Genomic DNA, 14,734 nt, shown 5'->3' with positions numbered 1-14,734 from the left:
CTGTTCTTTTCTTTCCTTTTCCTTTTCCTTTTCCTTTTCTTTTTCCTTTTCTTTTTCTTTTTCCTTTTTTTTCCCCTCTGCAGAGTCCCTTTATAACAAATTGAACCTGGAGGAAAACTGGTATTTTATATACCCGAAAAAACATAGCACATGGGGAATAAGAGAACATTTAAGCATAACTATTCTCATCCTTCTAAAATTAAAATTCTCCCCTTACAACGAGCCGCTTAGGTGCATCTTCTTCCAAGTCAAGTCAGGAGATCGTTGTATTACCTATTCATAGAATATAACTAGGGTAGGGTACATTGGGTGATCTCCGGCCTTTGCTCACTAACCTCAGAACAGCCTAGCAAAGCCTGTATCGGGGTATTACCTTAGTACCGGCCTACCAGAAAGTTCATGCGGGTATAGTTTGTATCCATCGGTACTGATAATCCTTGCCTACACTGCGACCGGCCCAATGATTGCCTCCTTCTTGGTTCCAAAAGACCCATAATAGCTATTGGCGGGGCTCCGGATAAGACTGAGATTGGACAAGTGTGGTACCCTGTGTGTTTTTCCGTTGTTGGTATTGTGAGAGACAGATTAATGTTCAATCTAACACCGAAACCTGAAGGCGAAGATGTCTCTGATCGGATGGCGAAAGTTCTTGGTCAACTGACCGAGCGCATGGCTTGACTTCTTGAAGCTTACTTTCTTCAATAACGCTCGTGGTGTTCATGATGATGCAAAGGGCCCCATTCCCGCCCTTCAAACCGAGGAACGGGGGGCCGAACTAATGGACAATCATTCGAGTACTGGTCCAATGATGGTGACGATGAGGCTGTTGGTTTGATGTGTTTGGCGGTCTTCAGCTCCTAGATTCTAAGGCACCTTCAACGCCTACGTACGGCTACCCATGACGGCCAAATGTGTATTTTCTCCCGTGCTGACTAATCATCATGTGGTTCATTCCAAAATTATGACTAAGTCACATTTGATTTGACGAAGCATTCGACTGCAAACAAAGGTCGCGTACTCCGTACAGCCAATACCATCGGAGACTTATTAAATTCCCTCGTGAGGCTGTTTGTTGACAGTTATTCCGTGGTCACACTCCTTTCCGGTTTCTGTATATCCTCATCCCGCATATCGCGGGAGTGTTCACCTCGATTTTCCAATCGTTTACAAGGATCTTCGGGTAGCGCACTCGGTGACTTGAAGTTCGAGGCCTGCCCCCATTTTATCGGAGACATCGGGCTAACCGCATCGACTCCCTGCCATTGATTGTTGTTATAACTACTGCGCGAGTCCCTTTGTCATATGAGACTGACGGCTCCATAAAACGTGACGGTCCAATTGCTCGGAATATAAGTATATCCGATTGAGTCCAGAGTCATTGGATACCGAATTGAGATTTCTTCTGCTCACTGTGTACAAGCTATGTTCTAAAACTTACATTGCAAAATTGGTTGGACGTCTTCTGTAGGGAATTCTTTTGGAGCCTCCCTTGACACTTTTGATCCTTTCCCTAGCCCTGGAAAGCTATTTCGGGATCCACAACCCTTTTATAAAAAAAGCTTTCCTACCACGTGCACAGTCTGCGAGATGGGGCGCTTAAGTTACCCTCAAGAACTGGACAGTCCGTCCCGGCAACTCGTGCTAGATTTGGCTCGTGATCTAGAGCAACTCCGCGTTCACAATACCGAAATGAAGAAAGTCAAAGCCTATGAACGCCGATCCTTCTACGAGTCTCTTGATCGGATCGATAGTGAACTAGAAGCCCAACACAATGAAGCCCTCGATAAAGTTGCCAAACTACATGACCAAGTGCTGGAAGAAGCCGAAGAAACTTTGCGAGTGCATCAGCGAGCGGTAGAGGAGGAGAATCGCCGCAAGGAGGCAGAAGCCCGCAGGGAGGCGGAGCGCATCGAGCGTGAGAAAGCGGAAAGGCTACGCCGCGAGCAGGAAGAAGCTGCACGCCAAGAGGCTGAGCGAAAGGCGGCAGAAGAAGCCAGAAAGAAGGCCGAAGCAGAGGTGGAAAGGCAACGACGGGTAGCGCAAGAGGAACAGGAACGGAAAGAGCGGGAACGATTGGAGGAAGAGAACCGCAAGCGTCAAGCAGAGGCACAGAAAGCGGAGCAAGAAGCGGCAAGGCTGAAGGCTGAAGCTGCACAAAAATCACGGGAAGAGCAGCAGAAGAAGGTCGGTGGGGCGCGACTGACGGAGGAAGAGATCAATGTGCAAGCACGCTATGTCGAGCTGCACCAGCATCTCAAGAAGTTTAGACAATACCTGAAGGATGAAGGAAAATCCAACGCGGTGGTCAAACAGAACATGGGTGACATGCGTCGATCGATCAAGAAATGTGTTGGCCAGCTACGAGAAGGAAAGGGGACTAACAAGGGCCAGGTACGTTTGTTCGCAAAGGAGGGAAAGTGCAGGAGAGACTGGTAAGCTAACCAAATCATTTCTTCTAGCTTCAAGAAATTCGCGCGACCCTCGAGAAAGCCGCTTCTATCCCCGAACCATCTGTTGATATCCGACAATTCATGGCCTTTCCGCCAGAAGACATTGCCAATTCCGAAGACAACAAGGTGCCGGCTCTGTTAATCTACGCCCTGAATATATTCTCGAAATCTTTAATCTCGTCTCTGATCGCGGAAGCTTCTATCAATCCCGGCCACGCAGAACCAGTTGGCATTGTAGCTGCGCAGATCTTCTCAACGGACGCCTTTGTTTATAAAGGTCATCATATGATTGACATACTCTGGGCCAAGTATCGCGTCGTCTGCCCTGCACTCTGGGGATTCTACGGCAGCGAAAAGACCGAAGCCGGTAGGCGTGCCTTAGGATGGTGGCGAGAAGCACCAGGAGGTCCTTTCATCAGTGAACAAGGCCATATGGACCGAATGACAGCCCTTGGTGCTGGGTTTGCGGCACTAACTCTGCGCAATTTTGGAAAAACCCCACGGAAGAATCCATTTCCCAACCACATGTTTTGGCTTGCGATGCATAGGATTTTGATGATTCCCCCGAGCGAGATTCAGGAGACACACGTTATCCTGCTTTCGGCCATGCTCAAATCTTCTGCGGAAAGGATCGTCGGCTTCTTTGGCCATATTGGCCTGGCTTTGATGAGGAAGGCCATAGTTGATTTACCAAACAGCGTTCCTCGTCAGAGTATGGGCGTTAATCAGCTGAAACTTCTGAAAGACTTATACAAGCGAGAGAAGAACATTATCATATGAGAAAGCTATGATCGGATATAGTTCCTGTCGGCGCAGCGGAATCCGGCTAGGGGCTCATTGCGAGTTGTCCATTCTTGAAACTTACCGATGGATGAATGGAAGTGTGCAATATTAAATGTCGCACGATTAGTCGATAAGCCCCGACATAACCCCGAAGCCGACCGAAGCATCACCGCCAGACCTCCGGCTCAGGGCCTTAGTGAGGCTGATGGGAATCTGATAAATATGCGGTCAACGAAAAATAGTCGGATATTCGTGTCTAGCCGGATTACACGGTGCGAACGGTTGTCACTGTTTGCGTACGCTGACCAATTGAGGCACTCTCCGTCATGTCCAGGATCTAAAAACTGGGATTATGTGTAGCCTACTAGCCATACCGCCAATTCTCGCATGGCGTTTGAAGAGGGTGAACACGGGTTCTATTGTACAACATTAACTGTGGCGGTGTTGGCAACCAAACCAAGCGGTCTCTTAATGATCGTTGTTATAAGGTTGAGTTTCGTGTACACGGCTTTCGGATCACGGCAGGTTTTCTTCGCTGCCGGGAATTATATTTGGTTTATCACCAGTTCCGATCGGCCCACCATCACGCAACTACGGGACTGCCGAGTCTATCATTCGTCCGTCACTTGCACTAACTTGATATCGATACCGCGATACATATGGATGACATCCTGGTTTTATCTTAAAATGAATCATACGTTCACGCATCAGATGCCGATCCTTTATTGAGGTGCATCCTTGACAGCTATCACTACATTTGACTCGTCTTTATATTCGGCGCCTTCTCACCGGCGAAAGTAAACCATAGGGGTAGAATAATAATGAGCTATATACACTTTACCTATCATCATCCATCACTGCTGAGCAGTCTCAGTTTTATTATATCTTTCAGTATAGATACGTGATTCTTCCTCTTCCTCATCATATCTCGCAAGCAATGGCTGCGTATCTCCCTTTAGAGATTGTCCAGTCCATCCTTCTCCACCTCGATGTGGAAACATATATTGCCGCACGGCAGACGTGTCGCTCCTGGCGTTGTGCGGCGTCAACACCATACATGTTCAGGAAAGCTCTACAGCAAGTCCCGGTCTCATTGCCTCCAACGATAAACACCTTGACTCAAGATCAATGGACCGCATACTTCGCGCAGATCACCCGCTTGAATCTACTACACTGCCGACAGGATATTCAGAAGTCAGTGACCCAACGGGATCTCCCCCAGGAATGCTCCCCTACCACTGTGGTGGGCACCTCAGCTGATGGACGGAAACTGGTGAGCCTGAAAGGAGGGCGGGCGACCGTATACGAGCGTGTAAACCTGACAAATCCATGGGAATACTCCCGCAGTATAACACTTTGCTCGCAGTGGACCTCTGTCGTCCGTGCCATGCTAGAAGGGGGAACCGCAGGCTGCATGTCCATCAATCAGCGATACGCAAAACAAAGTATTGCTTTCTCCTCTCAAGGGGACTTTATCGCCGTAGGGCTGGGGAGAACCATCCAAATCTACAGCCTTCGCAAGGATGAAAATCTTCTCTCTCCTGCAGAATATGTACTAGGCCAGGATAACTCCTTAGCCAGCACCACACGAGGCCATTACGAGGACACAGACGGCGTCGTTGATTCCCTAGAGTTTGCCGACAACGACACTCTCCTCCGTGTCTCTATCAACAAAGAAACAACTATTCACCAGCCCACCCGAGTGCGGTACTTGGGCTGCCCAGACCTCGCACACAACCTACCCGACCTCAACTACTGGCAAGCAAACATCAACCGGATCTACCTCGACTCGTCATCTTTATCAGTGGCGCTCGCAGGACAGGACGAATACCGACTGATCTTCCGAGGCCTACGACTCCTCCCCCCATCATTCCTCGCAACTCAGCAGCAAGAACAAGAAGACCAGCAAACGTCTCCTCTAACGTCACGCTATTTTGTCGCATCACTACAATCAGGCGTCATCCACAGCTACTGCATCGGCCTCGCAACCCCCCTCACATCCAACTCCCCCCAAACAGTGAAGGTACACCGACTCCTCCCATCCGCCTATTTCCGCCCAGGAGATGGCATCACAGGCACCCGCACTGAAGAACTCCCGCCACTCAACCCACGCCTCCCAGCCAGCCGCTGCGACGAGCAACACATAACATATAACCTCCTCGACAAAGTTCCCCGGTGGAACGCAGCCAACCTCCCATCCGCAACCTTCCCATCCCCTCTCCTATCCATCTCCACCGACCACAAAATCCTCGCCCTCTACGAACCAAGCGGCAACTACTCCCCTGCCATTGTCTCCGGCGGCTCATTATACTTATACTGTCTCGAAAACTGCCACCCCGTATACCAACCGGGTCCGCAGAGATTCAAACAGCCAACCCAGAAGACCTCCCTCCCTCATCAGCGGGCTAATAGCCCCGACGACAAATTCAGCGCCGATGCCAGATATCCGCCCCCGGACATCGTTCCCTCTTGGCCATTCCTTCTTGACAAAGTGCCTGTTGATATTGACAGTCTTGAAGTGAAACGGTCAACCCAAGACGATGGTGTTGTCTATTTGAAGAGTTGTGCATATACCGTTACCGCGCGTTCAGGCGGACAGGTTCTGGAGTGGCGGATGAGTTCTTAGGTTGTTACGAGTCTGAGAGATCGTTTCCTTTGCTTTCCTTTTTCGGGTTCTTTTTATTCGGATAGATTGGTGTTTCATGCGATTATATTTAATGGGATAGATCTGGACAGAATGGTATCCTAATGCTCACTTGTATAAGTTATAATTTGATAGATTAGGGAATACTTTACGAACGGTTCGTGCAACCTCAACCTTGTGTTATTACTGTATGTTCAATTAATTAATAACGAGTATCTACATACACTAACAGCCAAGGCTGGTAGCAAAATGGACCACATGGAGGGGAAAGGGTAAACAGATGCATATGCTTGGAATATCTTGTGTAGGAACGTGACTCGCAAGGCAAACATGTCACTATCGGGCAAATGGAAACGAAGGTTGTGAAAGTGTTAAGATAACGAGCGAGAGGTCAACTCCACTATAAACATTTAGAAGTCAAAGAATTGTACAAAAGATTGCCGCAAACTCATACAGATGGTATTGGTATCAGAGGAGGAAAGACAGAGACCAAAATGGAAAAAGAGGCATGGAAGCGAAAGAAAAAGATCGTAATCCCACTGCCATTAGAAATAAGAGAAGCTTAATCGCGAATACACACAACGCAAAATATTAAAAGAGAGCAAGCTAGTATGCAGCATAATGTCACAAGTAAAAATACTGGCCTGGAATGAAGTCCTAATTAGCTATCAATCCAGGGTGAGGGATAGAAAAGAGATCTAAACAATCTAAGACGTTATCTGCGGTCCAAATGGACCATCGCCGGTCTCCCTAGGTGACGCGGAGACGAGACCATCAGCCGTGCTTTCGTTTTCTTCTGCCCAAGAGCCCTCTCCATAGTCGGTAGGCTCGGCATCATGGTCATAGCTTGACCTTCGCAGCAGAGGGGGAGTTCTTGGTAGTTCTTGCATTCTGCTCGCACGTGCTGACGTTTGTCTTGGGGTAGTATCAAAGCTTCTGAGGGGGCGACTCTCTGATGGTCGTCTCCAACCTCCTGTAGCAGGAGCAGTCGGGTTTGAAGTGGCTTGTCGGACGTTAGAACCAGGAGGAGTCAAAAGTCCGGATAGGAAAGCAGTTGCATTACTCGGCTTGGACGGCGTTTGTTCAGAGGTGCCGGGATTCGGGGTTTCTTTCCCCCTGCGCCAGTTGCCCCATGCGGCAGCGGCAGCGAGAGGTAAAGAGCGCGGTGAAGCAGTCAACTCGGAAAGGGAAGGGAAGCTGGGGAAACTCTGTCCCGACAGGGCCCTCTCCTTTTCTTGCTGCTGCATTTGCAGATTGGCCTTCAAACGGATAGCGGCATCACGTACAGTGTTGTGATCAAACGATGGCTGTGACAAAGTCCTGATGATATCCTGTAGATCGTCGATGCGGACTCCAAGAAGCTCACGTAGCCAGGTGATTTCTGTATCCTTCTCTTTGAGCTTATTCGGTGCATCCTTGTCGAAAGAAGCAACCTCTTGCTCCAGTTCCTCGATGCGGGTTTCGCGCTGCTGCAGTTGGTCCTGTAGGACAAGAATTGACTCACGTAAGGCCTGGGGAGAGATCTTCTCAGGAACCATAGTTCCCTGGCTGAATGATAAGGATGGGGATGTAGAGTGTGCTGAAGACGAGGCCACAGGAGCTGCCTTGGCTGCCTGGGCGGCTTCAGCGGCAGCACGAGCAGCGGACTGAGCGATTTCGAGTCTCTCTTCTAGATGATTGACACGATCCTGAAGGTGCTTAGCTTTATCTTCCGACAGTTCCAAGCGTTCCGTCAAATGAGATTCTGCGCGCTGTCTATCCTCAGATGCATTGTGCAAGGCGCGGGCATGGCGCTCGCGAAGATCATTGAGGACGCGCTCATGCAGTTTGCGCTGCTCCTCCATAGCAAGCTCGTGGGTGTTAGTCATCGAGGTCACAGCACTGGCCTTGGTTTCATTGGCCTCCTCCAGCAGCATCTCATAGCGCTGTTGTGCAGTATCACTATCGAGCCTAACACTATCCAGTTGACCCTGGAGGCGCAGGATTTGTGCTTCTAGTTCCGCACGGACAATGTTGACCTGGCTGTTAGCAGCCTCAACATCTGTCTCCAACGAAGATCTGGTACGCTGGATTTCAACCCTACTGCTCTCCCGTGCCTCGTTAAACTCGCGCTCAAAGCGAGCCGCCTTTATCTCTAGGTCGTGGTTCTCAATTCTGAGGTTTGCCACTAGCTCTTCCAACCTGGCATTCTCTTGTTGAGACTGACCAAAGATGAACTTCAGCTTCGCCGCTTCTCGCTCCTGCTGTTCGAGCTCGTTGATATCAACCTCAAGTTTCTCACGAAGTTTCACTTCACGGTTGTAAGCAGCCTGAAGTTCGTTATACCTGGCCACTTGCTCTTCTTGCCGTCTGCGCCAGGAAGCTTGGTCACGGGTGATGTCTCGAGTCACAGTCGCCATCTCGTCTTGAAGGCGGTCGAACTTTTCGCTTAGATTTTGTCGTACACTCAATCCATCTTCGATCCGCGACTTCATATGATCGATAGTGACACGTAGTTCCTTGTTTTCAGTTTTCATTTCTTCGATCTGGGCCTTTGACTGTTCGCTCTCCTGCTTCCAGTGATCACTAGAGAATCTGTATTCGTCCAAGGTACCTTCGAGGGAGATGTTCTTCGAAGAAATTTCGGCTAGAGTTAATTTGAGTTTTGCATGTTCTTGCTCAAGTGCATCGGATCTTGACTGGACCTGCTCGAAATAAGGGATCTTTTCTTCCTTGAACTGGAGCAGGCGAGTTTCAGCAGATTCGGCAGCCTCACTATGGCGAGCAGCATTGTCCTCAGAAACCTTCAGGAGATGTTGAAGCTCTACAACAGAGTCCTGCGCTTCTCTACGCTTCTTGTACTCCTCCTCAGCACGCTCATCGCTTACCCTTAGCATTTCTTTCAGGCCATCAATCTGAAGCATGAGGCTATCAGCCCCGATCTCCTCGGCTTCAGAGGCGCGAGGCTTCTGCTGGCTAAATTGGGCTGAGACAACCTCTTCGATCATTTCTCTCAGATCGGTTGTAGAGTCTTGAGAGAGTTTCTTCAATGTCAAAGCCTGTAGGTCTGTAACACTTTGTTGAAGTTGCGCGAATTCGGAATTGACAGGCTTCTCTGTTGCATGCTGAGCGTCACGACTCGCTAATGCTTCAAGGATCACATTCTTTAATTTATCAAGCTTTCGACCTCTCTGGCGAACGGGAGACCTATCTCTGTAGGATGCGTCCTCCTCATATTCTTCTTCATCGTCGGCATCACTTTCCTCACCCTCGACAGAGGCACTCCATGACCATTTGTTCTGAGATCCTCCGAAGGTCATGGTAGAGATGGAGTTCTCAATAGCTATCAATGCACGCTCAAGCGGAGAGAGGCGCTCCTCAACAACAGAGCCGACAAGCTCATGAATGCGGCGATCGAAAAATCTGCTCCGGTTTGCCAGTTTCTCGTCTTCGCCCGATGAGATAACATCGTCCCAGTCACTGATGTGATCGTTTCGGCTAACCAACTGTCGAATGGGCGAGTGCATAGCGGAGGCGAAGTTCTTCGATGGGGTAGCTGAGAACTGGGACTGGGCATCAAAGTCAAGTTTGGGCACATTCAATGCTTGGGATATATGACCCCTTCCTGGACTGGGGCTCGGAGCTTCACTTCTGATCTCTGCGTGGACATGTCGCTTTTCTTTTGACGGCCCTAGAACCGATTCAGGGAATCGGTTTGTAGGGTGAGGTGTGCTTAACCTCTCGATTCCTACATCCGAGTCTTCATTCAACTGTTCCATAACAGCATTCAATTCTTCATCATCCATAGACTCCTCCTCAGACTCACGTCCTACGTCTTGTTCAGATTGAGGAGCGCCCGTTCTCAGCTCATCATCCGTTGGACCGGTTCCTGATTGCGTCGACTCAACTCGCACCACGCCTTCCTCGTGTGCAGCTGGTGAGCTTGCGACAGCATTCTGTGAAGCCATGATGTCGCCTTTCTCGACAACGTCGTCAGGAGCTGTTTTTGGCTGTTCAACCATAACGGGGACAAACTCAGGCACTGCTGGTTTGAATTCGAATGGCTTTGCATCTGGCGAAAGCATTGAGACGTTCAATCGAGTATCGGTAGTTTCCTGCATGGGTTGCTCTTTCTCTTTGAGACCAATAGAGGGTGTGCCTGCCTCGACTACTAGTAATTGCTTCGAGTCTGCTTTCTCGTCACCAACTGCTTCCGGCCCGGGCTGTGGTGTCGCCATCTGGTTCTGTTCTAATGCTTCTGCATGTGTGTCTGCACTCTCATCTTTCGTATCAGAAGGCATCCAAGTCGACGCTTCACTAACAGGCGTGTCCTTTCGCTCCTGTGGTTTGCCGTCTTGGGCTGGAACGGCTTCCCTCTCCACTGGATTGACACCGTCCTTATCAGGCGAAGTGTTCTCCTTGCCCCCTGCAGATACATGAGTTGTATTAGATGATTGGGTTGCTTGAGCATTAATGTTTTCTGACAGAGCATGAGACACGCTAATCTGAGCTTCTCCATCAGGGCCCTCAAGACTACGGCGGGCACGTTTGTGGCGATCTGTAGAAGCAGCAGACCGGCCATTTTCATTTTCTGCCTCTTCTTCATTGTAATGGTTAGCCTCGTTGTCATCCGGGCGTACAATGGGAATAGCTTTCGACTTTTTGGTAAGCTTCTCTGTTTGGGACAAGTCGACATCATCAAAGATCTTAGTCCTGCCGCCCGAAGACTGTTCAGGGCCTGCCGAGTAGTGGCTACTGGTTGGGTTGAAAACCGGGGCAGCGACGTTGAAAGAGCCTGGCGTGAAGGAAGGAGCGGTCACATTGAAAGAATCTGCCGGTTGCTTGAAGCCCGCACCAGAGCCAAAAGCAAACATAGGATGGCCCGCCGTCGGGAATTGGAAGGAATTATTCTGGTATTGGAAGGCCTGTGAAGAAGGCGCCGTCGGGTCAAATTCCTTCGCATCGACATTCAAAGTAGAAGACGAAAGCTTCGAGCGGTGCCCGCCGCCGTATGACCCAGCGCTGGTTTTGGGTTCATGCCAAGATATATGGTTCGCAAGCGGTCCATGAGGTGTGCCAGAAAGACTGGGGTTAGTATCGATATCTGAGCCTTCCTGTGCATTATCTCCAGGGTATGCTCCACCGTAATATTGATGCACATGTTGAGGCAAATGTTGAATGTCGTGGTTGTTATTCTCTGGTAAAGCCCACCGAGACTTCAATATATCTGAACCATTGTAACCGTGAGGTTCACGGTCACCTTCATCCAATTGTCTATTTATCGACTCCTCCAAGTGGTACTCAGACTGCGCATACTGGTCAAGGCCTTTTTGAAGTGTCTCACTCAGATTGTGACCACGACTATGGCCACGAGGCGTGGGGTGGGCGATCTCAACTGTCGAGGCATGGAAGTTATCCGGGTTTTCGGTAGGGGTGCGTATAGGACGCAGTAGCTGACCTTCCGTCATGTTATCCTGCATGTCATAAGCCATATGATCGCCAAATGTTTCTTTCGGTAGTCCAGATTGTTCGTTCAGGCCAGGGTGGAACGCATTTTGTTCATTCAACGGAGAGACCGGTGATAATATAGAGGTCAAATTTGGCAGTGTGCCAGCAAGGGTAGACGCCGCGCCTGCTTGGCGTGCATTGAAGAAACTCTGGGGGGTCAAAGTACCCTGGGCAGGAGGTGTAGGTTGGAAGGGAATATGATATCCCGGAAGAAGATTCTGATCAACCCCCAGAAAGGGTGTCTGTACACCAAACTGCGAAGCAGGAGAAGTCAAAGAACCTATACCATTGCGGGCATTTGTGGATTGACTCAACTGGGGAGAGAACGGGTGAGACAGCGACAGTGGGTTACTAGCCGCAGACGCTGTGGGGATTGGTGGTGAGGAGACAAGACCAGGGAACGGTGCCATCTGGCTCATAGCGGCCGATGCGGGTGAAACTGAAGGTTGTACTTCATCGTCACCCAAAAATACACCCAGAGCTCGTAACTTCTCTTCCTGAAGGTGGTTTACATATGCATCCCATACGGCTTTATTGGGAAAGCAAACGGTATAGCTCCGGGAATTCCATTCTTCCTGGACTTCAGTAGCATCAGGCCAGGTGGGACGACTAAGGCCGCCCAGTTCTGTATTCAGATAATCCTCTGATGCACCGACGCTAAATCCGCGCACATCGTAACCTTTCTCCTCCCATGATTTTAGGCGCCTGTTGACATCTTCGGCTGTCAACAACCGGTACCCAGACTCTTCGCTGCCTCGCTTGTCTTCCGGTGGAAGCCCGACGAAGCATGCTTTTCCGCGCCAAGCAACTTTTTTTCTAATTCGTTGTACAGGCTTGTCTGAAACTGGTGTCTTCACAGCCTTGGCTTCCGCGTTTGTCGTGCTTTCTAAAGCCAAAGGGTTCTCGTTCAATGCATCTGCTGGGGGAGGAGGAAGCGGCTTTTCAACTGAAGGCGGCGCCTTGGCCCCCGGTTCAGCGGGGAGCTGGGCCTCCTTAGTATCCGTCATAGTGATGGGTTGGGGATCTTTATCGTAGGCGAAGCCCCAGAAATCTTCCTGTCGTAGTGTCTCCGCTCTCCTGTGCAAATATTCTTTAGTCCTCTGACGAGCTGCGCTACCTTCGCCGTTACCAGCTCCCGCTCTTCGGTTCGCAAAGTCGGCCAACGTTGGAGTTCTAAGTAAGTCTTCTTCGCGCTTATCTTGTTCGAAACCAAGCCAGTCGTCAGAGAGGTCGTCTGCAAAATGATTTTGAGCTGTAAAAAACGATGGGGCCTCGCTGCCAGAGTCGTCGCTCAGCCAGTTGCTGCGTTCAGTCCTTGGCTGGCCGGAGAGGTATTGGTTGATCCAATCCTGCGTGAAATCTTTGATCGACTTCCCTCCTCTTCTACCAAATATATCTCGTCCTGGGGAACGGTTGCGAATACTGTCGTGCAGCTGGGTAGTCGTGTCTTCGGGGGCGGACGTTAAGACCAATTCGGGGTTATTCGTTTCGGACCCGTTGTAGATACCACTACGCATCGAAGTCGGGGAGCTATCTCTAGAGCCTCTGCCGATTCCGGCGTGCTGACTCAATGACCACGAGAGTCTCCGAGGGCTAGGTGCAGCATATGGGGAGCCCCAGGCTGTCGTATAGTAGATGCTGCTTTCAGCTTTTCTGTTCTCTGGGGACGAAGTGGACGAATCCCAAGCAGTCCGATACTTCGGCAACGTGGGGAGAGTGGACGGCGGATTTGAAGTTATGCTGGTACCTCTAAAGGAGTTCCGACGGCCAGGAGAACCAGTGGTCGAGAGACTCGACGCACCTGGCGATGTGAAGGATGATGTCAATGGAGCAGCCAAAAGGGAATCGTCACGCAGATGAGAGGAATCGGTGGAATGCAACGGCGGAGAATGCGCCGAATTGGCGGAAGATACGGACGGGTCTAGATCTAGAGGCATTGAACATTTGACAATTTAGTCCCTGATGCAGTGCTATTGGTGAAGAGGGAAAGAACAGCTAGAAAGCCGATTGAAATTGTCCATAAGGAGGACTCCAAATATGTAGCCACGGGACCACATGCACAAACACACACCTTCCGTGTCGACTGCTGCAGCAAGCACTTGCTTGCTGCTCTCCTTATCGCCCAGAATGTTGAAGCATGGAAATTAAACGACCGAGTCTGAATCCACCTCGCAGATTACCTCCGATCGGCACACGTACGAGGGCAACGAGGGGAGTTGAAGGTGGAGGCCGAACCGCGACGGTGAGACGTGTTTTGGGGTAGAGCGAGAGGATTCTCTTCAGGGGGTTAAAAAGAAGGAATGAATAACAGATCACAGAAACCTAGGGTATGCGAAAATATTGGACATGGCGCATACACGAAGGACTCGGCTAGATCGAAGTTGGACTGTGAAAAGAATGAAATCGGGAACTAAGGGAAAGAAGGGTGAAAGACGAGAGAGATGATAACCAGTTCTCTTACTTTTTTTTTTTTTTTGTTCTAATCTTTGGACTCAGACCATGACACGATCAGCCAAAAGAACTAAACTTCCCCGTTCAGACTTAAAGCGGCCGAGGAAGAATATCATAGGCGGAGAGACCTCAAAAAGCCGGGCCGTTGGGGAAAAGTAAAGTATTTTACAGTCAGAATATACCGGAGGTTCAAGTGACTACTTTACTAGCCTTACTACTAGTAGTAGTACTATTTGACTTGACCGCCATCTCGACAATACACGCCTGCGCTGTACGTATGTACCAAGTGGGTGATACATACATCCATACTCCGTACATCCAACCATCCATACATACATTCATACATTCCTACCAACCCCAATGATGCACATACCAAGGATCGGTATGTGGTCAGTCTAACCTCTTACTCTCCCTGGAAAGGCATCTGATTATCTATGGACACTAACTAATAGTCCGAGATAAGTTGGTGGGTGATCCGACTATCCTGTGGAAACACGTATGGAGTTCGGATCTACTAAATACTGTTGGTTGCTTCGCTATTGCTTACAGATGTAGGTACTACTAGGTACTCCATATGAGTTGCATCTTTTCTGGAACATACAGAGTCCACAGAGACTGTCAGCAAAGGCAATAGGCCAGCCCCTGAGTGATGTTCGACCCCATAAACAAATAAACACATCTCTTTGGTTCGTGTCCTCCATTCAGGGGTAAATTCCACCATGGACCGCGGAAACCACGGTTCTCTCGGTCAAGTCATTACCATACATACCATACCAGTACACAGATACCTGCTCGGTATCACTGGAGGTATAACTAGTCATAGTTAACGTAACTGGTAAGCGAGCGACGCATGTAAGCTGGCGACGCAGCTCTATATTCTATACAATTCAGCCCTTTTTACTACTGGAATATCCCAGCA

The 14,734-nt window shown here is 49.7% G+C and overlaps 3 protein-coding genes across 3 annotated transcripts; 2 read left to right on the top strand and 1 right to left on the bottom strand.

Annotated features, from left to right (window-relative positions):
- Positions 1-1,411: 1,411 nt before the first annotated feature.
- BDV27DRAFT_48509 (putative RNA export mediator Gle1) lies at positions 1,412-3,425 on the top strand. Its single transcript, XM_032076742.1, has 2 exons — positions 1,412-2,391; positions 2,460-3,425. Exons 1-2 carry the CDS (start codon positions 1,588-1,590, stop codon positions 3,228-3,230), a joined length of 1,575 nt encoding a protein of 524 aa, XP_031931401.1. The 5' UTR covers positions 1,412-1,587; the 3' UTR covers positions 3,231-3,425.
- Positions 3,426-4,066: 641 nt separating this feature from the next.
- BDV27DRAFT_48487 (F-box protein) lies at positions 4,067-6,221 on the top strand. The gene has a single exon (XM_032076741.1). The coding sequence runs from the start codon at positions 4,171-4,173 to the stop codon at positions 5,857-5,859; it is 1,689 nt and encodes a 562-aa protein (XP_031931400.1). The 5' UTR covers positions 4,067-4,170; the 3' UTR covers positions 5,860-6,221.
- Positions 6,222-6,584: 363 nt separating this feature from the next.
- On the bottom strand, positions 6,585-13,301 carry BDV27DRAFT_154170 (putative myosin class II heavy chain (MHC); the record flags this gene model as incomplete). The annotated part of the gene is made up of 1 exon (XM_032071920.1): positions 6,585-13,301. One exon carries the CDS (start codon positions 13,299-13,301, stop codon positions 6,585-6,587), a length of 6,717 nt encoding a protein of 2,238 aa, XP_031931399.1.
- Positions 13,302-14,734: the final 1,433 nt, after the last annotated feature.

The sequence above is a fragment of the Aspergillus caelatus genome (assembly GCF_009193585.1).
Source record: "Aspergillus caelatus strain CBS 763.97 unplaced genomic scaffold BDV27scaffold_24, whole genome shotgun sequence".
NCBI classification, from domain to species: domain Eukaryota; kingdom Fungi; phylum Ascomycota; class Eurotiomycetes; order Eurotiales; family Aspergillaceae; genus Aspergillus; species Aspergillus caelatus.
This window is presented reverse-complemented; position numbering and strand designations above follow the sequence as displayed.